Consider the following 22,644-nt stretch of genomic DNA (forward strand, 5'->3'; position numbering starts at 1 on the left):
GTCAGTGAATTGCAATATTTACCCCCTCTTTAAAACGTTTTGCACATTGTCACAATCAAGTGATAGATTCTACTAGATGACAGAAAAAAAAAAAGGGGGGGGGGGGGCGTGAGGGCTCTGGACTCCACTGACTGTGAAGCCCGAGACCTGCCACCAACAAGAGAGCCGAGCTGCGAGGTTCTGTCCAATCAGAGACGAGTTCTGCGGCGTTCCGTCCAATCAGCGCCGGTCGAACGCTGGTGGGCTGGCACCGCGGAACCTACGGCGCTGGTCGGCGTTATGTTTTTCAGTGTCGGGTGGAGTCGACATCCCGTCGCATCTCTGCGGGGAAGGAGGAGGAATTTTTTCTATTAGTTTTTTTTTCTTCTCCCCTACACACTGACTCTTTTGTTTTTTACTGCCAAAGCTATCGAAATAACTCCTTAAAGATGACGACGACTACCACCTTCAAAGGAATGGAGCCTGGTGCTAAGAGCAGTTCCAGGTAAAAAAGAAAGAAAGAAAAAAGGAGAGCTGAACGCCTCTTTGACGGGAGGAACAAAAGAAGTGGGATGCGGGCAAAGCCTCTCGGCTAGCAAAACGCCTCTGTTGAGCTTTTGCTTCAAGGCAGCCTGCTACCTAACATTAGCCCGCTGCTGACTAGTAGCGAGGGATTTTTCGGGATTTAGCTAAACTGTCACATAGTCTCGCTAATTAAGTTAATCTTATTGGGTGACTGATGCGCCACAGCTTTCAGCCACATCAAGTTAGTTTGGTTGGCCTGCCTGAGCTCTGTACAGTAATTAGGTATGCGACTTTTTTTCTTTCTTTTTTTTTTTAAACTTTTTTTTTTTCTTTACAGAAAGAAAAGAGAGACACCTACTAGAGCTGGAGATATATCCTTTCTCTTTATTTCTTGGGAGGGGAGGGGAGGCTGCCTAACGCTAGCTCCGCAAATGGCTGTGGCTGACTACAAAATAACTTTTTTTGTAGTTCAAGTCGCAGTCAACTCCTCCTGCTGTGATTTCTAAAGGTGCTGGACTTTTGCAGTCTCTTTTAAGTCTGGAGTATAAAGCTTTTTTTTGTTTTTTCACACACTCAGGGTCCAAGGAAACAGATAATGAGCTGAGGGTCCAAATATGTGATTGATTACAGGAAGAATCCCAGACTAGTCTCGGGTCTGCATATGTCATTATCTCTGATGTGGTTCATTGTTGGCCGGAGAAAGGGAAGTAGCCTATATCGTTTATCGACACTTTGATCATGCGGATTTCAATAGATATGTGTTAAAGCTTCATGTTAAATGGGGTTTTTTTTGGGGGGGGGGGTGGGGGGACACCTCATGAAGACCACTCATCCTCCAAGCACGCAGTCAGTCAGAGCTTTCCAGTAAGTGATGCGTCTCGTCTGGATGCATTCCTCACCCTTTGCAGTGAAAACAATGCAAAGAGAAAAAAAATCCCATAAATCATGACATCCTGAATAAAGAGGCTGATTTTAAGGGATTATAAAGCAGATTTTGAAGCAGTACTAATACCTATACAGTCTTTTCTAACATGAGCATGTCACATCTCGGTCAGTCATCAGCGTTTTGAAGTCGCATGCTGTTTCTCGGATGATGCGGGGCCTGGGTGGGGGCTTTGAGCTAGCTAAGCCTGGACAGTAAATCTTTCCTTAGCTCTTTTGCTTCTGCTTCTTAACCCCCCCTTTCTATGAGCTGATGGTCATTTCTGCTGCTGGCCGACCAAAGGGATCCGTAGAGCAGCAACTTAAACAGAACCAGGCTAAAATCTTAGTAGGCCATCAAAAAGCCTGCCTTATCAGACGTGCAATCTTTGGCTCTGGAGCTCAGCTTTTATGTGTCCTGTAGCTCCACCTGCCTGGAGCCGCCCTTCAGGTTCAAAACTTAATGCCGTTTCATTGATATTATTTGCAGTTTCACTCTTGGGTGGGGTCTGCTGCCAGGCAGCTAAAAGCTTTTCTCCCGTCGCAATCCGTGTGGAAAGCATGAGCTCATCCTCTCTGGCCGGGAGGTGAAGTCTGGTTTAAGCATTACTGTGACAGCCAAGTGTGATGGACACTAGTGTGTATACAAGAATTGATTGAGAAAATTCAGCACAGTCCATGCGGTGTGGTGTGGATTCCTCCTCTAGCTGCTTTCTTTGTAGTTCTGTTTCGAGGGGCCGAGTTGCTTTTTGGACTCCATCTGTCTGCCTGGCCCTTGGACAGCTGCTCGGTGTGTCAGCTGGTGGCTTCAGGGACTCTGAGGAGAGGAGAGTTTGCTGGAAAAAAAGAGGGAGGGGTCCAGCAGGGGCTGTGCACACACATCAGTTTCTACCGTCCACCCCAACTGTCCTTCAGCACAGCAAGGAAAAAGGCTTTCCCTTCTCATTATCCTGCTCCTTTTGTTCAGTTTGTGGTTGAAGGAATGTCGGGGAAAAGTGGGCATTGTTTACCCTGCACTGCTCCGCATGCGGGCTCTTTATTTTCTTCTAGAACCGTCGGTCTATTAGGTGACCTACATTAACTGTGGACCTCAGACTTCTCACCTCTATTGTGTGACGTTGACCCAAAAAGGCCATCGAATTGGATTTACTCACTGAATAATGGAACAACAATGCTCCCAAGAACTGACACCACACCAGCCCCTCGTCGTGTGTCACTGCAAAGGAATCTGTGCTGAGAGGCAGCAGCTACCCAGCTAACTCTGTGATTATATGCGACTGGAGTCAGCTGCAGGGCAGAGATTGTGACTGTCTGTCTGACAGGCTGACAGCCGGGGCTTATACAGTGGAGACCTTGCTGGTAGCATAGACTCTGTGTGTTTTTTCTGTGTGTGTATGAAAGGGTTGGGTGGGGTAGGGAGAAAGCTGTAAGTAGCTTGAGGCATCCTCATGTTTTATTTGAGTATTGATTTTTTTTCTTTTTTACACTGTGCAGCTGATCGGTGGCGTGTGACACTAAAGGCCTTGTACTTTATGTCGGCCTACAGAGTGGGGGGATGGGAGCGCAGTCCGCCCGATGTCAGTCCACTGACATTATTAAATCCATCATTTGTTGCTCTTCAGGGTACTACGGCCGCCAGGTGGGGACTCCAGCTTCTCCCTCGGCACAGATGAGAACTCGACCCCCCAGCGCAAGAACAAGATGGCCTCCAGCATCTTCGCAGAACCCGAGGACCCCCATGCTCATCGGAGGAACAACCCACCCAGTAACTCAGTCTAATATTGCTCTAACCTAGCTTAGTCCGTTTTCCATGTCAGAACATCGGAGCCAGAGGAATGAAAACAATATGGTTTTGATTTAGCAGATACCATTAACAGTAGTTTGAGTTTTAGACCAGGGGAGCTCTCTTGCAAAAGTCTGCAGAAAGTCTAGCAAAGTAAGCAAAAAACACCATGGAATTAATTCCTTTAACTTGAGCTAGGAAAAGATAAAAACTAGAGTGTTATTTAGTATTTTTCCATTTAGGTTGTCAGAAAGAACATCCCACAAGGGTAATGGCCAAAAAGCCCCGGAGCACTGGATAAGGGTAATTTGAAGCTAGGCTTTGTTAAATGTGGATGAGGATCAGCCCTCACTGGAAAGAAATAGGTCAGTTAAAAATGTGTCAATTGGTTAAATGTGTGGCCTTCTGCAGACATGAGGGGAGTTTTATTTTGAGAGCACAAGGAGGAGAGAAGGCAAACGCTGCAGCAGCAGCAGCAGCAGCAGCAGCAGCAGCAGCAGCAGGGAGAATAAGACCTGTAAATGGTTCGGAGTTGCCAAGGTCACTGCAAAACACGGAGCAACAAAGGCTTGAATCAAAAACAAGTGCAGGCTGACATTACTGTACCTGTCGGTGTGGTTATAATAATCCAGGTGAAGCTTTAGGAAAACATAGATCACTCTTCAGTGGGCGTTATTTTCATTGCTTGTACCGTAATTACGGAAAGAATGTTTTTTTTCCCAGCTAGGCGTTGTTTGTTTAGGGCTCAAAGATCTGATAAAGAGGAAAAATCAGAAGTCGCAGCAGCAGGATACCATTTCAGGTCAGGGCTATTTTCACACTGGACGCTTTGTAGAAAACAGTGTAGATACAGTTTATCATATTTTCTGGGTTTGCGGACTATGACGAATTCACGCTAAACTCATTACTTCAGCCTCCAAGCTCTACAATCAGCAGCTGCTGACAGTAAAACCTTTTCCTGTTTCCATTGTTTCACTTGGGTCTAGGTCAAATTCAGTTGTCCCACTTTCAGGCAAGACGCTACAGGTGAACAGAGTAATAAAAACAACAACTGGAAACTGAGCACCGGATAAAGCCAGGTTTAAAATCCTTGTGTTGGCAAATGTTTCTTTTTTTTTTCTTTTTACATTTTTCTCAGATGTTATTGTGATATGAACGTGTATATAAATGATGTGAACAACCCACACAGAGGATTATTTTTCTGCCATGTCAGTAGCTGCTGCTGCACCTCACAGTGCCGCATGTTGTCTGACACTGCAGACTTTTGGCAAATTCGATCTAGCCTAGTGACATGAATACTTAATTGCGTCCCTTAGACGTTTTCTTTCCACTTGTCTGAATGAAGACACGCTATAAAATCTTAAAATTGACCAGTGTATGAAAAAGTGTTTTCCCCGCTGTGTCCCATGGCGGATACAACTGGATGTGGACATCTGTTTCAGCCTGAATGAGCAAGGTTTATGACAATAGCAGGTTTTATGAGCATTGTGTTGCATCTGTCTGGCCTCGGTTTGAACTCCTGGTTCAGATAAACAGGATTGTTTGCTTTGGCATGCTGTTCTGTGTAGATCATTTTTTAAATAGTCAAATATTCCCCTCATATGCTTCAAACACGTCTGTTTGGGAATACTGTCTCTCATGCTTTACCCGTTGGAAGAGCTATTAGCTTTGTTATAGTAACGGACTCTTGCAACATTGTGTACACTAACACAGGTTTGGACAACACGTCTTTACGCTGAGAGAAAAAGCACAGGGAGAGGGGCGCACGCAACAAAGGTCCCACTATGGATTCATACTAGACACGTGCTTTAATGTAGTTTGGCTCTCTTACCAGTGGGCTACCAGACAGCTGGGGTTTTATGATCACTCACTGTCTGTCCTGGTCTTAACAATAAAAACGGGTAGGCAAGCACAACTTTTATTGGTAGGTTTTGGTCATGCACACTTGAAATGTTTAACTGTGTGACAGTTTCAGACAAAGTCAAGGCAGAGTCCTGTTTACTCAGGATAAACCATGATTTATAGACTATTTCTTCTATAAAAGTACCTCCGATGAAAACTTCTCACAGTGAGGCCTGTGGATTATCCAGAATGGCCAGGACATTATTTCTTGGACGGAGAAGTTGCTGTAGAGTTCCTCGAGTATAATTTTTTTGTCCTCTGATCCGTTAAATCTAATTCATCTGAAGAATAAATTTAAAAAAACATAAATCTCCTCATGGTTAAACCAGTAAAGGAGAAAAAAAATTATTTGGATGAACTGATATTTATTTGAGTGAACAAACTGTTCTCTACAAGACAGTATTTCAGTGTGAGAAGTTAAAGTCGACGTTTGTGCTCAGTTTGGGGTTTTTCATTTTATTAATTTTTTTATAAAGGCTTATAAATTGGAGGCAGTTTGACTGCAGAAATGTGCTGATATTATGCTTACGCTGATACATAGGCATATTGTTATTCAGCCGAGTCTCTGGCAGGTTGTTGGTCAGGGTTTTAGGGTTTTAAGATACCAGAACTGTTGGTTTGTTCAATAGCCCTCAGCTTCTGGCCACATGATGAGCACTCTGTAATCAGAGAGGAAGCCAGCAGCAGTAGCATGATTGCTGTTCCTGTCTCCGAGGCTTGTTGACCAGCAAGGACGGCGATATCATACAATTATATGATGGACATGAGAGATCTAGGAGGGCATAAGTAGGTGGCTATGTGTTGCAGCGATGATAACATGATGCATCGCTGTCTAGCTCATGAATTCAGTTTAATCTTCTTCCGTTTGCGGTTAGTTGTTGACTGTCCAGCGAGTTGATCAGATTGAGGAACGTCGGCCGAGCCAGCAGCGGAGTGGCACTCAACAGCGCTGATTCACTTCACTTCATTACCAACAATGGCAGCTCCTCTGCTTCTTCAGCAGTCGTTGTTCCCTTCATGACAAAGACGGTCTGTCCCCCTCCCTGGCCCTGGGGACTGGAGCTGGGCTGTTACCTTATGTGGCTCGGGGGGTTTGCCCAGCCCGCTTCTCCGCCGTGGTGCCAAACACTGGGTTTTTAATGCCGTTTCTGCTCAAGGAGAATGCAGGCGTTACGGGGTCATGTGAGTTTTGGCATTCAGGTCGTCTGCCTGGACGTGTTCCACCGTGTTTCTGGGTCTGTTGCAGACGCTTGAGCGGATTTGGTGATGTTTCCTGTTGATTCTCAGTGGTTTTTCAGCCAAATTCCCCCCATAAAGCTGATGTTGTGTCAAATCTGAGGAAATGAATCTTGTGAGGGTTAGAAACATTGAGGTCTGGGGTAGCTTTGTGACTAATTGGATTAGTGTCCATGTGGCATGAGTCTGCTGCTTTGAAACCTGACTCATGTTTTGTCATTTTGTCTCTCCTATTTCCCTTCGAGCTTCAGTATAACCCCTTAGTCAAAAATAATGTCTGGTGTCTGCTGTTACATTTAAGTAATGCTCTTTCTGTCTTTTTCCGTCTTTAGCTTTCCCAGGTGGGACCCCAACAGGGACCCTGTGCGGGGAGCCCTCAGCCCCACTGAGGCGGTGCCAGCAGCCCCTTCTCTTCCCCAAGAACCCCCAGCCTGAACTGACCACCATCCACAACTCTGGGGCAGCCATGATCTGGAACCAGAGACGAGAGGTACCGCTCATTTAGTCTGACAGACTCTTGTTTCCACAACAGAGCCGCAGCCTCGTTTCGGGCTGAAAAGCACATGGTCGTAGATTAAGTATAAATCTCAACAGTTCAGTGGAAAATTCAGTGGGGGGATGGAGGGGGGATGGAGGACGATCTGTCTATCTGAAACTGGCCCAGGATGTTGTTTGATAGATATTCTCCTCTGACATTTGTAATCCCTTGTGGAGGTTTAATTTTTATTCTGGGAATGAGCCAGTACACACTGAAGATACCGGCTGAAATTTGAATGATGTACAAAGAAAGAGTGGAACAGGATATGGGTCATTAGTTAAGCACCCGTCAGGTAAACTGAGATGTGGTTTACCTTCCAGAAATATCAACTTTAAAGAGTCACAAGGCTGAGTAGTCATTACTCACTGGGAGTCACCTTTCTGTATATTATTTTCTCTTTTGTCTTTAGGGTAAGAATTACAGTACAACTCTCCCTTTTTCAAACACTTTGTAACTTTGTTAAAACAGTGCTGTTTAAATAAAGTTATTTTAAACTTATATTTCCTCTCAAGATGAGAAAATTCAACAGAAGATGTGACATATCCGCCAGTAACAGAGGTTGCGCTAGACTTTTTCGTCGCCGGTCATTTTGACTGACGGGGTCATAAAAATTCCGTCATAATCTATTTTTACCGGTCACTTTATTTATTTTTTTAAATGATAATAATGCCATATTCAATAGCATTCAATTTTAATTCATGTTTAATTCATATCAAGTCCAAACAAATTGAACAGAGAATGCTCCGGAGCAGAGTCTGCGTCAGAGCACATCTAACTGTGGGGTCAGTCAGTGAATGCGGGGGTCACTTTCTGCCACTCAACATCTAAATACAACGTAAATACCTGATGATGACATCAGTTTTCTGTCAACAATCAACATGCTAACCCATGTGTTATACCAAAACATCCAAAGGAGCACGTTTTCACATAGGCACCGCATAGTGCACCGGCGTTAGCTCTCTCTCTCTCTCTCTCTCTCTCTCTCTCTCTCTGTTCCTCTCATCTCTCTTTTACGCACGCACGCACGCAGCCACTGCGCATCACTGAAACAACTGAAGCTATAGACCACACAGCCAGATGCAGCACAAATTCAGACAAGACAAAACCCACTCAGCTTTACGTGTTATAAACAATGCCACGGCGGGCAGAATACATTAAAATAAGGCTTAACGTTACCTTTGGAAGAGTTGTGCGCGGCGAGTGTGTGAAACGGTGATGTCCTGCCCCTACCGCTCTACCTGTACCGAGACACACCTGTGTAGCTACAGCTACGTAACTTAACAGCTGACTACTGTCGGCCCCTCGGACACTGCAGCTGAATCTCGCCCGTTAAATCATTATCGACCGTCATATTTGCACTGACACGACTCCCAGTCAATATTTAATCCACTTGTAATGTTTGGAGTTTGAATACTGCGGGAAGCTTTCTGTCTTCTTCTCTGTTGTTGGTGTTTATGTGTGGCAGCGCTACAGCGCCACACACGCTCCACACAGGCCTGGGGTATGTACTACAGCGTTCTACTGAGCGCACCAGCCAGCTGTGAGTTTGTTTGTTTTTTAATCTAATTCTCACCATAGTGACTTTGAGACATTGTATATGTTTTATATCGTTATCCACCGCTCCATTTATTGATTATCCGCCGGCTTCATTGTAAACAAATGCACATGGCCAGATGGCCATGGCTGTGAATTGCAATCTGTCAAAATGACGGATGGCCTCAAAATTTTTCCGTCACCGTTTTAAAAAAACGGTCAATGACGGAAAATATCCGGTTAACGCGACCCCTGGCCAGTAATGGGAATTTTTAAACGTTATCCAGACTCTGTCAGAGGACAGTGCTGTCTGAAAGCAGGGGTGATAGGGTTTATGATAAGAAGGTCACACAGGGAGAAGGAGTTTTTTTTCTGCTCGGTGATGGTATCTGATATTCTTGTCTCATGCTTTTATTGTAGGAGAATGGCCAAGAACAAGCAAACGATGGTAAGTGTCCTCAGCTCTTCAACTGCTTATAAAAAAGCCTTTAAGTGCCCGTCACACTCTCACTGTGTCTAAACAGCAGTGCATGACTTAGATTATTCAGTGAATAGCTCCATGGTACGCTCTTAACATGTTGATCAGGTAATTCCACTCTCCCTCGCCTCTGAAAGATCAGATTGTGGCGACTGGTCTCGTCCTGCTGGCATACCAAAACATTTTTTTTTTTTTTTTAAGATACAGTGCACATGCTCTCCCTTTCTAAGTCAACATCACATGATCTCTTTGAAGTGGTTTTTCCCTGTCATGATGCCGTGATGGTCTGTAGTCAGGCAGCTGTTCAGCTTTTTATTAACCTCCAGGTGCGTGTTTGTGAGAGAGTGGCTGGCTCCTCGGTTAATGGAGGGTTTGACCGCACATCAGTATGGAAATTCAGAAATCAAAGCTCACGTTTTTGCTTTTGTCTTTTTGAATGTGAGTGTATTATGTACGTGTATTAATATCTCTACATTATGGAAAACTTTTTGAGAGCTTGAGTTTGTAAACGGTGCGATTTAGTGATTTATCATCATCACATATCTCTTAAAAGCAAACATCTCTCACAGAGTGGGCCGGCCAGGAGTGGATAGTTTGGGGTTGACAGGAGTGTGTTGTTTTGCTCAGGCACACAGAGCTAAAATATGCGAGTTAAATCGGGCTGCGCAGACTTAATGTCCCCGGCACCAGTCTTATAAACCTGTAATTAATGCAGTTGTTGCAGCAGCCCCCTCCACTCCCACTGATTTCAACCAGGGAACATTTGGGAGTTGACTGTCTATTCTGCCTTTAAAAGAAACACACAAAAGCTTTAAAAACTGGCAAAAAAAAGTATTTCCCTTATAGTCAAAAAGTCCCCTTCACTGTGCAGCTTCTGCAGCAGATCAGGCATTAATGGACAACAAGAACCTGCTGTTTCAGAACAGTGATTCTATTACAGACCCATTTGCCCACAGAGCCAAAAATCCAGTCGCTACATATTAAGTCATAATTGAGTTCAGCTCAGTTAACATTGGTTTTTATTTAATCAAACATGTCAGGCTTCTTTTTTTAAATGCAACATTTCTTAATCAGTTGGTTTCTAAGAACACAGTTTAAGTTATTCGGAGAGATGGTAAGCTTTGGCTTTTACCCCCAGCTGTTGCCCATCATATGAATCCTTTGAACGTTCATTTTTGTGATTTTTAGCTTTAAATCCCTCATAAATAAAAGTTACTAAATATTGTCAAAGGTTATTCTAACAGCTTTGCAGACTATGCAGTAGCGTCTTCTTCAGTTTTTGACTTCACTCCACTTTTTGTTCAGGGTGTGGTTAAGCTACCTGTAATCTTATTCAAATTAATTAAATTGCCAATTCTTTTGTTCCCAAATAATCATTAACAAATGATAGATGGATATCATGGATAGCTGAACAACACCAACACTGTTAGTACTCGTATACCCTTGGTTTTTCAGAGGTTGTGTCTGTGTTGGGTGTAGTAAAACAACCTAAACAGATGTGAAGGCATGACATCATATCCATGTGTTTCACAGTTAACCAGTTGAGAAAGCCTTTGTCGGGGCATGCTCAGTTTATTTTACCAGATAACACAGGGAGGGTTTCTCCGTGGAGCTTAGTCAAATCTACTGTTATCCAGGAACCGTCAGCATTTGCATTGATTTAATATCGGCTCCAGCTGAACGCTCTGCATGACCACGTTGTGTCCTCTGTTGCACCTGCAGAGTGTCCCGACAGCGTGGAGGTGGAGCAAGAGGAGCACGAGCAGCAGGAGACGTCAGAGTCCTCTGCCCCGTCGGGAGGTGCCAACGCCGCCGCCGGTGGCCGAAGAAACCCACCTGGCGGCAAGTCCAGCCTCATCCTGGGTTGAGACCACTTTTTTTTGTTTTGTTTTGTTTTGTTTTTGTTCATTCAAACGCTTTTTTTATTTTTTAAAGATAAATACCCCCCCCTCACCCCCACCACCACTCTCTCCCTCCTCATCGTCATGTCACTTTCTTCCCTGCTCCACATTGCAATCATGCCGTCACGTCCACGGACCCTCGTGTCCTCGCACTCCACCCTCAAACCTTTTGTTTTGATCCTTTTTTCTATTAAAAGAAGAAAACTGTTGACAAAAGCACTTTATGTATCTCCTCCCCCCTCCCTCCATTTCAGCCCATCCTGTAGTGCATCGCGCCTGCTGGGAAAGGCATGACGTTTAGCTTGTCTCTCATTCTTCCCTGTTGTAAATGGTAAAGGAAAAAATAATAAAAAAGATTTGATGCGTGGATTTCTAAATACAATAAAGATTGATATGAATTTGCTGGGGCTGATTCTTCTTCTTTTTTTATGTAGTAGTAGTAGACATGTTTAATTAAGCTGAAGTGGAAAAAAAAGAATGACGTAGATAAGAGGCACATTAAGGATTAGACTCAAAAAAAAAAAAAAACTCCTTTTCTGTTTCCATGTGTATAAACAGCTCCACACTGCGCTGGACATTATTTATGTTCAGTGAGATGGAGTCTGAAGACTGCGGCCGTTGAGAGCGGAGACAGGCTCCGTGACTGGAAATCTGCCCAGCCAAAGTAATCATGAAAGCTGCCGCCAATTCTGTCAAAAGAGAAACTGCCCTATTTTTTTCATGACATCATACGCTGGTTATTTGGCTCTCTTTGCAGTGTTTCTGATTTAAGAGGGCTCGATGCATTTTGTTCACACTCTACGTAGAGTTAGGCTTTTTTTTTTCAAACAAAAGTCAGATTGGAAAGGTGAAATGTGATCTATGCAAGATGTTTGAAATGTTACTTTTGAAACATTAGCTTTGATAGCACTTTTGCAGATTGCTTTATTTGGGAATGTTTGTGTTAATCTAAGCACCTTCTCCTGAAGAACAATCAGGAACATACAAAGAGGATTCAGCACAATAACTCACAACCAGTTACTGTGTTTGGAAGTGTCCGACTTACAGTTTAAAAAGTAAAAAAAAACTGGAAAAGGGATATTTAGATCCATAGATGGATAGATACTAGATAGATTCTGTAAGCTGTCTCGAGTAAAAACTAAAATGTATCTTTAAAACAGCTCAATAAAGCATTAAACACATAGGAACCACAATAGGCACACTCACTAAACACATTCAACAATAGAAAAAAAAAACCCTTCTTGTTGATGCATTTTGTTATAGCTCCACACACTCTAAGCATCTAAGCAAAGGGCTATTTAACAGAGTGAAATCTGTAATAGCAAAATTGAGAGGTCACTGTTAATAGTAACAGCCAGTACACAAGTCATTCAGGTTGATGTGGATGTCCCGGTGCTCATAGAAATGATTGCCATAATTTGGCAGCTGTTTTCAAGACCTCAGCTAAGTCGTCAAGTTAATAAGCTGTTCAGACGAGATGTGAACACACACCATAACACTGTCAGCAGATTGACTTGAGTATCGAATCATACATGACCATGCAATCACTTGGACTTTGAGTCATCTTGTCTTTGCTCCGTAGCTTCTCTGTGAACGCTGGTGTATTGACTTGATGACTATTTGTAAGCCTCTTATTGTGCAGCTGAGGGGCTCTAGGAGGCAGATCATCACAGCAGGACCACTTCTCTGCAGCTAAGCCATGACGAACATTATCTTCAAGGGCTCAAGAGCATTTCAGTTTTCACATAGCGCTCAACTTGTGTTTAACCGTTACCTTTAAAATAGACTCTGGCTCGCACATCAGCCACAAAAAGTCCTGATAGAAAACAAAAAATCTTTCAGAATAGTTTCAGTGGCTTTTCTCTGCATGTTTCTTTCTCCTGAGCTGCAACTTCGAGCTGCTATGCAACCGAACCCGAGAAGAGTGCTGTGGCACAGCGGTGCGTTTCAGCCCTCATCTGCCGTGTAAGGCATGCAGAGGTCACTCAGGATCAGGAAAAGAACTTCCTGCCCTGGAGAAATGCCAGGATGTTGGAGAGTAGTCAATGAAGGCTTGTTTTCTGTAAGCGCCGTGCCCAAAGGGAAAGTTCTGTGTCTTTTATTATTACCTTAAGACTCAAGACTCAGTCTGCACCTCAGGGCCTTTTCTCAGTCTGCCTCTGCTGTACATATGATTTAGCTGTGTGTGCACTGAACAACCAACTATAGCCTATCTTCTAAAGTATTGCACTTAACAACAAATTTGAGCTACTTCTCCTTCACTTTAATGTTTTGCAGCTACTTCATAAATTTACCCCACTATACATTATATATGTAGCAAGTGTAGATACACAAAAGTACAACTGGCTATGATATAAAAATGTCACAAACCTGCTAAAAAGCTATAATAATAATCCAACAGTATGGCAGAGAATAATGTAATGTTACGTTATTCTCTGGTAATTGTTCTTTTTTTAATGCTGCAATGCTGCACTATTTAGTATTCCTACATAGTGGTATTGCTACTTCATTTAAGATCTAAATGTTGGGTGGGTGATTGCCTCATTTGGCTGCAAATGTAACACGGCAGTTTACTCCTTTGTCCTGGTCAGATAATCAGTCTGCTAATAACCAGACTCTCTCATCGATGATCCTGCTAATCTTTCTAGAAAGACGGGAGATTGCCATTTTCCTCCCCCCACGGCCATATGCCGTCTTATTTAACTGACGTCTGTGCTGAATGTTTAAGCATCCTTTGCTCATTTGCCACTTCAGAGTATTGACAGGGTCGTTAAACCGAGCGCCCTCCAGATGAGGCCATGTGTGTCCCGAGAGAGATCCCTGAAGAGGAACAGGATATGGGGGGAGTGTGGAAACGGAGAGGGGAAATGAGGTGAGTCATCTCTGAGAGACATGGCAAACAATCAGTCAATCAATACCCACCGATTCAGTCATGCTGCTCTGACTCAGCAACTTCCCTGCACAGGCTAAAGGAAGAATGGAGGGAAACACACACACACACACCACACACCACACTGTCTTGATTAGTATCCTAACACCAGTCATATGTGCTCTATTGTCTGTATAAAACAAGAAATATAAATTATATTAAATATTCCTCTGTTGTGTTTCTCACTCTCTTCCTGTCTCCTCTGGGACCAGAGACAGATCCTCTTCATTATCTGACATTCTCACTGTCGTAACGCCTCCTCCCATCCACCCACTAGGAGCTCTGCACAGGAAGCACTGGTTGGCAGCTGGACAGGGCCGTTTCCGTAGCGACAAAGGCAGCATTAAAAAAAAAAGAAAAAGAAAGAAAGCAAAAAGCCCTCCTTGCTGCGTCTGCTCCAGCTCACATTGTACCTCCTTAACCGGATGAGACTGGAGGACGGGAAGTAATGGAGCAAAGAGCGCTGGGATGCACTGGGACTGTTTCACTGCGTCCCAGAGGGAGAGGCAGAGACAGCAGGGGGTGGGTGTGTGTGTTTTCTTTTATTATTATTACTCATCCCCAAAGACTGTGAAAGCCTGCATTGATGTTATTGATGTTGTGTTTACTATTCTCCCAGGACGGTGACAACTTAATGGATTTTGTTGAGGTCATCTCAGTATGGTCATGGTGTGTCGGCCTACCTAACTAAAGCTTTATCAGCAGTACTACACCACTATGGTTTTACTGTGTCATCAGTTCCCCACCTGTCCTTTCACAATACTGTTGGATATTTTGTTTTATACCAACTCCATGCCATGGTCCAGAACTAGTCAAAGAGAGGAGTTTTCAGCAACAGGGAACAGAAAATAAAGCCCTGATCAGCTGATCGGCCTGAATAAAGGCTCTGCAGGGACCGGGCTTTGTTTGAAATCAATTCTACATTTTAATGGAAGCCAATGAGACAGAAATGGAGGGTGATGTGTGACAGATGAGGACCTTTTTGTTGAGAGTGTGGCTGCAATGTTTACCTCCATCACGGTGGTGTATATATTAGTGGTTTTCAAGGAGGTGGTGAGGATGAGGAAACTGGTTTCAGTTACACTGTCTGCTGCTCGCTGCGTCCAGTCACAGGGTCTGCTTCATGGAGAAGCTTGTTTGGAGATATGAGCTGCAATATTTTGTTCTTTGCTTGTGCAGGTCAAGTTAAGCCCTAACCTCCTGTATAACAGTGATAAACACTATGTGAACATTATAACATCATATTTAACTGTATTGTTGTTTTATCAGCCTAATGAGTCTTTATTATGGTGCAGGATTTTTAAACGATGAGTACTACTGCTCCAGTGAAGACTTACTTTACATCATGACAACTTTGTTTAACTTTAGTGTCACTCTCCATTTGACACGATGCATTAATAAACACTTTCATCTGCTGCCAACTACATTTTAGTGTGTTATAAACCAATTATGTGTTCATGTGTAAATATCACCTCCTGTATTATACTGGACACCCTGTTCGTCCTAGCATGGAAGTATCTGTTGTTGTGGTTAACTCCCAAATTGATTCTCCAGCCACTAGGGGGCACTGAAAAACAGCAGCACTCCACTCAGCCTGTAGCAAAGCTGAGTAAAACACATCAACCAGTGCCAATGCCCAACCGTGAGGCCTCATCAGTGTATTTAGTTCTGATTATAACACCTGCTCTCACATTGAAACACACAAGTTTTAGTTTTAGCCACCAAACACACTACAACAGGCCCACATATTGTTCTTTGGTTAGAAAACATTTTAAAACATAGATATCAGGCCCTGTTCAGCTCACTGGGTTGAGCATGTGCCCCATACACAGAGGCTACAGTGCAGCCGGCCCTGGTTCAAATCCCCCAGTGGCCCTTTGCTGCATGTCATTCCCCCTCTGCCTCCCACTTTCCCATCTCTCTCAACTATCCTAATTAGAAGCAAAAAGCCCTAAAAAAAGTGGTTTAGAAAAGAAGAAGAAGAAAATACAGAGATGGAAGTGAATCCGCTTGCTAAAACTTCCTTAAGAACGTGACTTTCACGTGAAATTCATATTAATCTCAGTGTCAGCATGTCTGCGGTGAACAGACTGTCACTGTTTAGCTGAAAATATTGACACAAAATACTCTTTTTATTATCAATGCACAAATGATTTTTATTTTATTTTATTTTATTTTTTATCCCTGAACTAAAATCTCTCCCTTTTACCACTGAACTTAAGTTTGGAATTAAACTAATTAGTTTGGAAACATAAAGTTACATGGATTTCTTTCTACTTTATCTCATATCCTGTTTGCTGTGTATCTGTAACCTACATTTTGTAGGTCACATCACGTGTCACGTATAGTGCAGATGAAAACACCCACATTTCCCACTGCAGTTAGTACTCGAAGTAACCTTGCGCTGTCAGCATGTCTGTCTGGATAGAGCTCTTAACCCTCCTTTGTCTCACCTCCACAGCCCTGTGTGGCCCAGGTAAGGCCGATTACATGCATTAGTACCGTAAAAGAAACTTTTGTTTTCAAAGTAAGGCATGGATTCATAAAACGTTATCAAGAGTAAACTGAGATGAAATTGGATGACTGTGCTGCTGTGTGTGTCTCTGTTTCTATATGTAGAAAGCAGTGCAGTGATATGGAAAAATCCTGGAGAAGACCTCACTATCCAGTGCAGGGTGACGAAAACAGTCAGTTTCCTGGCTTTGAAGAAGGGTCTCAATGAGGAGGTTGAGATCTTTTATAAGGCTCATCGATCAGATAAAAACAACATTGCAGAGGAATTCAAACACAGACTTCAGTTAAATGGACAATTTCCCAACATGGACTTTCTCATCAAAAACCTGAGCTCTGCTGACACGGGGGCCTACTGGTGTGTGTACATGTACTTGGACTTGGAGGAGCACATGGCGAAGAAGCCAGTAAAAGGCGAAGGATCTGTGCTCCTGGTGGTGAGGGGTGAGTCTCATCTATTTTGATTTTGCCACAAAAACTATTGAGCTTACAAAGGAACCATGTCATTATTCAATTGGACACACTTTCTTCTCAATTCCAACGGGACGGTATGAATGTAGGTGAATTTAAGGTGACATACACAGTTATTCCAGTCCATGCCCACCGAAAAGTCTAGTTCAACATAAAAAATCAACACTTGCTCCCACACTCACTTGAAGCTCTTTTATTTAGTCAACGTTGCGGTATTTTACTTCTGTTGTGTGACTTCCTTTAAAAAATGGGCACACAATCCATTTGTTCTGATGTCCTATCACCAACCTCTGGAGCTGAAATTTCATTAATATTATGTATTTGACAATGTGTTTTTTTTTCTTTTTTTCTTTTTATTCTATTAGATAACATGCATTTATGATCATGCTTTTAAACATAAACCAGACAACATGTTTGTTATTATAATGAAACTATCTCCTTCATTTCTAGATGAGATGGTGAGAGCTGAGTCTGATGATCCAGGTCAGGGGTGTGAAACACGACATCTAAATCTGGTCCTGGTGTGTGTTGTGGTCGCTGTTTCGGTGCTGCTCTGCATCGTGGTCGCCCTCGCATGGATGTTTTTCAAGGTACCTCATGTGAGATTTAATTAGTGTGTGCTTCTGTTACTATTTGATTGTTGCTTTGACTCACAAGGTGTGAGTTGTTCCAGCTATTCTTAACACCACATTTTCCTGTTACACTTGTAGGCTACAGCACTCATTCAAAACAAAACCTGAATCCTGTTTCAGTGTAATACAACATCATTTGTGCAAGTACATTTTAAATACAAAGTGACACACCCACCATTGCCATGTACAGCAGATATTCAACACTTGTTTACATTCACCCCTCTAGAAACTGTCATATTTCAGTCTTTGTGAATGAAAGAATTATAGATACTAGACTGATACATTATTTGTCATATTCATATCACATATTGATATTGGTTTTAAAACATACCTGACAAGAGTGTAATTAAATACAGAGTGTAAAAATCACACAACTTATTGTAAGATCATATGTTAATCCCACAATCCCACAATTTCTGTTGTTACCAGACCAAGAAGTTATGCTCTACAGTGAAACCATCGACGGTCCCCACCAATGATGTTTATGAGGACATGCGTGGAAGGCGGCCGTGAAGATGTGAGCCTGCAAGAGTGTAACCTGAAACTCTGCACCGCTGAGGTACAAAGTGATGCATGTGAGGCGTTGCAGGAACTTGAACTGCTTCAACATGGTCTGATGTGTCTTCAAGTCTATTTGTGTCTAATCTAAGACACTGAAAATGAGTAAAGACAAGACAGTGTGTGATTTGCAAAGAGGAACAGCACAGGGAGAGCTAGATCACCACAGAAGATTATACACAGACAATGTATAAAATACATAACTCCACAACTTTGAAAATAATCTTTGAATGGCAAAAAAAAACTGAAATGGATTTTTTGTTTGTTGAAATGTTTTTAATGTAAATATGTGTTCTTTAATTTCAACAATTTCTTGTAATTTCATGTAAATTTTAGACCATCATTCAGATGATTTATCGTAATAAATAAAAAGTGGGGTTCTTTTTAAAGTCATATATACTGTGTATATAGATACAATTAAATGTAATAGCAAAAAGTGAAACTTGCATTTACTTTATGTAAAACAATAAATTTGATGTAGCAATTCTTAACCTGATTTGCCTTTTTATCAATAAACATAGAAACATAGAAATCATCTTCAAGTGTGTTATAAACCATTTATTTCTAACCATCATCCCATGATGAAATAACACGAAAATGATGTGAAGTCAGTTGAAAAGGAGATGCAAGGTCATACAGAAGTTAAAGGGATAGTTCACCCTAGAATGATATTTCACTCATTATCTACTCACCCTCATGTTGACTAAGGGCTGGAAGAAGTTTCAGAGTCCACCGTCCCTTCTCTGAGTTACAGGGGGTCTTGGCGTAGCAGTGCATTTCAATGCAACGGTTGTAAAGGGACACCAGAGCTCTTCGTAAAAAAACACACACAAAAATCATCCAAATACCTCCATGATGCTCGTATGTAATGTCCGTCTTGTGCTGAAGCCCCAAATTGCGTAATTGCGTAAAAATTAAATAAGTCTATATTTTAAGCTTGTTTGTAGCGGAAGCTTCTCGAAGCTCCTCTTCCTGGTCCGTCCAAATCTCGCGTGATTTGCAGTAACCGCACTGACGCCGGCGCAAATCACGCGAGATTTGGACGGACCAGGAAGAGGAGCTTCGAGAAGCTTCCGCTACAAACAAGCTTAAAATATAGACTTATTTAATTTTTTTCGGGACAATTACGCAATTTGGGGCTTCAGCACAAGACGGACATTACATACGAGCATCATGGAGGTATTTGGATGTTTTTTTGTGTGTGTTTTTTTTACGAAGAGCTCTGGTGTCCCTTTGCAACCGTTATATGGACATGCACTGCTACGCCAAGACCCCCTGTAACTCAGAGAAGGGACGGTGGACTCTGAAACTTCTTCCAGCCCTTAGTCAACATGAGGGTGAGTAGATAATGAGCGAAATATCATTCTAGGGTGAACTATCCCTTTAAGAAAATAAGACGTTCTTTTCTAATTTTATAATAAAGAAATAAAGGCAGACCGACCCTAATTTTTTGCTGTTTGCTAAAGAAGAAAAGAAGAGAAGAAGAACAAGAAGAGTAGTAGAGAAAGAATGAAAATGAAAAACCAGGGTGGAGGACATTTACATTAATGACCCTTTGTTCACTCTGTACAGTCCAAGGGTTAATCATACACACAGTTTGGGGCATCGTATAGCTCACAGGGTTGAGCAGAAGCCCCGTAGTCCTTGCTGCACTCAGCCCCCGTTCGAATTCCCCAGTAGCCCTTTGCTGCATGTCATTCCCCCTCTCTGTGCCTCCCCATGTCTGTCTCAACTATCCCATCAGTTAAAGGCAACAACCCCCAAAAATACATAAAAATTAAAAAAAAAAAAAAGAATAAGAAAATACAGACATGGAAATGAATTGCTAACGCTTCTTCTTAAGAATGTGATTTTCTTTCTCGTGATTAATCTTAAAGCAGAAGTAAGTGATCTGGTGGTTTTGGCTAACTTCCTGTCAGCAGATGGAGTTAGCAGTCCCCGCCCTCGTCCCTACGTCACCACATTCACGCGCATCCCTTGGCTGCACACACAGAGAGGACCCGCCCCTTTATGCCGTTCTCTCTCCTCATTGGATAAAGGTTGTAGGATACAAGGAAGTTTTCTCCTCGGCTTACAGCAGAGCAGAGTGACTGACAGACCCGTGTTTCAGACCAAACACTCTATATAAGTGATTGCTGTCGGAAGATACAACTATTTAAGACTTATATTAACACAAAAATATCGCTTACTTCTGCTTTAATATTATTCTTAAAGGGATAGTTCAACATTGTCATAATCCTTATAGTTTTAGGTTGGTTACCTTTAATTGTCGGTGCAAGCTATTTTTAGAACAACGGAGCAGAGCCACGAGCCCTCATCAACCTCATCAAATACACAATCCAACAACTCCAAAACACTCTCGTGGACAAGTTGTGACCTGCACATTCACCACGCTATGAGATAATAACGGAACGTTACGAGATGGAGTCGTTTTCGAGGTAAATTCATGCAAAACTGACTTGAAAACAACTCTGTCCCATTTCCTGTCTCTTTCACAACACTCCTGTCCATTAAAGGCGAAAAAGCCCCAAAAAATATACTTGGGGAAAAAAAAGGTAACGAACCTACTCCTAAAACCATAGGGATTATGGCAATGGGCCAATTTCCCAAAATGTTGAACTATCCCTTTAATATCAATCAAAGGCATAAATAAATAATAATAATAATAATAATTCATTTATTTTGTATAGCGCTTTTACAGTGACCCAAAGACGCTTTACAGATACAGTAAAATACATAAGGCACACAAAAAAAAAAAAAAACCTAGGGTAGGGGAGGTTAAATGCTTGGGTGAAAAGGAAAGTAGTAGTAGTAATAGTAATAGTAGTAATAGTTTGAGTGTGACCGTAAAAACATTCACTGTCTATATAGCAGAAAATAAATGTTGGGTTTAGGTATAAGTGATGTTTTCCAGTTCTGAGGAAGAGTGTAAATCTCCAGCTTGGTGATCGATTAGCAACATAACAGCACTGAGATCATTTGAAGAACTGAAAGAGCAAGAACATCATGAGTCAGTTGCATGTAGGTTATACTGTAAATCTATTTGAAATTGACTTCCTGTTAAACTACCCACAGGCACAATTAAGTCATACAGAGCTATTTATTGTTTAACTACACAGATTCAGTCACATCCAACTTACCATAAAGGGGTTTGAGGTTAATTCAACTATAGCCTGGCATGCTGCCTCTTTCCTATAACTCAGGAGAATTTAGAAAAATGTTTTTGAAGTTCTTTTAAAAAAAAAATCTTTTTGAAGTTCTTTTAAAACAAATCTTTTCAAAGTTTTTTTTAACCTGATTTGAAGAAACAAGCTTTTAAAAAAACAGTACAATAATTTATTAAGTTGAGCCTAGTGCGTGTGTTCACTAATGCAAACACAGCATCTTCAAACACTGTAAATCAAGGAACAGTTAAAACTATTTAAGTCAAGACAAGTTGCATCCAACCGGATGGGCCTAGAGGTGTCGAATGAGTCAACATTAAAATATAAGGCAAAAAGAAAAAGAAAAGAAAAGGAAATGCAGGCCATGCAAAAGCTGAATGTTTACTTGAGCGTTGCGGTGAGTCTGTGTGGTCACAAGCTGTGACTTTTTCCCCTTGACGAGGCAGCAAAGATCAGCCAAGGCCTAGGAGTGTGAAGTGTGTGTTTACGCTTGTTTGTGGGGCAAGTGTCAGAGTATTCTGGTACAAGTGTTCAAGTTGCTGTATGTGTATGAGTGTAGGGGACGACTTAGAAGAACTTGTAGTCCAGCGAGGAATGGAAACTGTGCTTTGAGGTGAGCGTTAGCGCGCAAACGGAAATAAAGACCCCCTCTTGCTTGAAAAACAACATACGGCCACGACGACAAGACCGTCTAGACCACAATGTCGCTTGGCTCCATCTAGTAAACTGCTGCATTTAATCCTCTTGTTTGTACTGATACAAAGTGCAAATGCAGGAAACGTTGTGCAACTGCAGCAGTGTCTATACCTGTCATAACTTGACAGGAAACACCAGATGATAAGGTATGTCTGAACCTAACAGATAACAACCCGCCACACTGTCAATAGGTAAAGTGAATCGTGTTTACAACAACAGAGGATATGCCATATTTAGTTGGAAGTGTGGTATATACACTACAGAAGCCACAATCACAGATGTGCTGTTTTGATGTAAGCTATACTGAGAGGCCCACACATCAAGTTTAATGATCCATACACGCAGGTGTTGCTGATCAAGGGGTTCAACCGTTAACTTGAAATGAGGCATTATTACTCACTTCACATGTTTTTGAGCTTTTACAGTATTTGTCAGAATCTGTATTCTGTGACAAGTAAAGAGCGGAAACTTTGACATTCACTCGGTGCTTTTACTGCAGAAGTGTAGGCAGGTGTGAGGTGAAAAACGTTTTGGAGCCAAAGCGTCTAGTTTCAAATGATCTGATTATTGTTTCCCATGGAAGTCATATCATTAAAAAAAAAAAAAAAAAAAAAGTTTTAATTTAGTGAGATGGACCTGGCCCATATGTTTTCTGGCCAATAAGCAAATGTGAGAAGTTTCACACTGACTCATTTTTTTCATGGGATGTGGTCATGCAGGCCACTCCACAAATGTCAGCCTTTTAGAGCTTATAGGTCATTTGTGCTGCATGTATCACTTCTAAACTTTTGTTTGTCAAAAAAACCTATCATATAGGCTAATACACCAAAGCTGCCAATCTAACACTAAACACTAATATTTATGATTCACTGAGCAATCTTTCCCCT

At 42.1% G+C, this 22,644-nt stretch overlaps 2 protein-coding genes across 2 annotated transcripts; both read left to right on the forward strand.

The window, feature by feature from the left end:
* The first annotated feature begins 288 nt into the window (after positions 1-288).
* LOC146983049 (uncharacterized) lies at positions 289-11,194 on the forward strand. Its single transcript, XM_085784397.1, has 5 exons — positions 289-484; positions 3,048-3,190; positions 6,688-6,836; positions 8,838-8,865; positions 10,618-11,194. The coding sequence occupies exons 1-5, from the start codon at positions 429-431 to the stop codon at positions 10,761-10,763; spliced, it is 522 nt and encodes a 173-aa protein (XP_085640523.1). The 5' UTR covers positions 289-428; the 3' UTR covers positions 10,764-11,194.
* Positions 11,195-16,104: 4,910 nt separating this feature from the next.
* LOC146983050 (uncharacterized) lies at positions 16,105-18,390 on the forward strand. Its single transcript, XM_085784398.1, has 4 exons — positions 16,105-16,201; positions 16,345-16,680; positions 17,158-17,297; positions 17,769-18,390. The coding sequence occupies exons 1-4, from the start codon at positions 16,138-16,140 to the stop codon at positions 17,850-17,852; spliced, it is 624 nt and encodes a 207-aa protein (XP_085640524.1). The 5' UTR covers positions 16,105-16,137; the 3' UTR covers positions 17,853-18,390.
* Positions 18,391-22,644: the final 4,254 nt, after the last annotated feature.

The sequence above is a fragment of the Trachurus japonicus genome, chromosome 8, assembly GCF_045865225.1.
Source record: "Trachurus japonicus isolate A0001 chromosome 8, Traja_1.0".
NCBI lineage: Eukaryota > Metazoa > Chordata > Actinopteri > Carangiformes > Carangidae > Trachurus > Trachurus japonicus.

Coding starts and splice junctions, on each gene's coding strand:
- LOC146983050 (XM_085784398.1), top strand. CDS start 16,138: ATGTCTGTCTGGATAGAGCTCTTAACCCTCCTTTGTCTCACCTCCACA. Junction 16,202..16,344: donor CACAGCCCTGTGTGGCCCAG/GTAAGGCCGATT, acceptor TTCTATATGTAG/AAAGCAGTGCAGTGATATGG. Junction 17,298..17,768: donor TCGCATGGATGTTTTTCAAG/GTACCTCATGTG, acceptor TGTTGTTACCAG/ACCAAGAAGTTATGCTCTAC.
- LOC146983049 (XM_085784397.1), top strand. CDS start 429: ATGACGACGACTACCACCTTCAAAGGAATGGAGCCTGGTGCTAAGAGC. Junction 485..3,047: donor GGTGCTAAGAGCAGTTCCAG/GTAAAAAAGAAA, acceptor GTTGCTCTTCAG/GGTACTACGGCCGCCAGGTG. Junction 3,191..6,687: donor TCGGAGGAACAACCCACCCA/GTAACTCAGTCT, acceptor TAGCTTTCCCAG/GTGGGACCCCAACAGGGACC.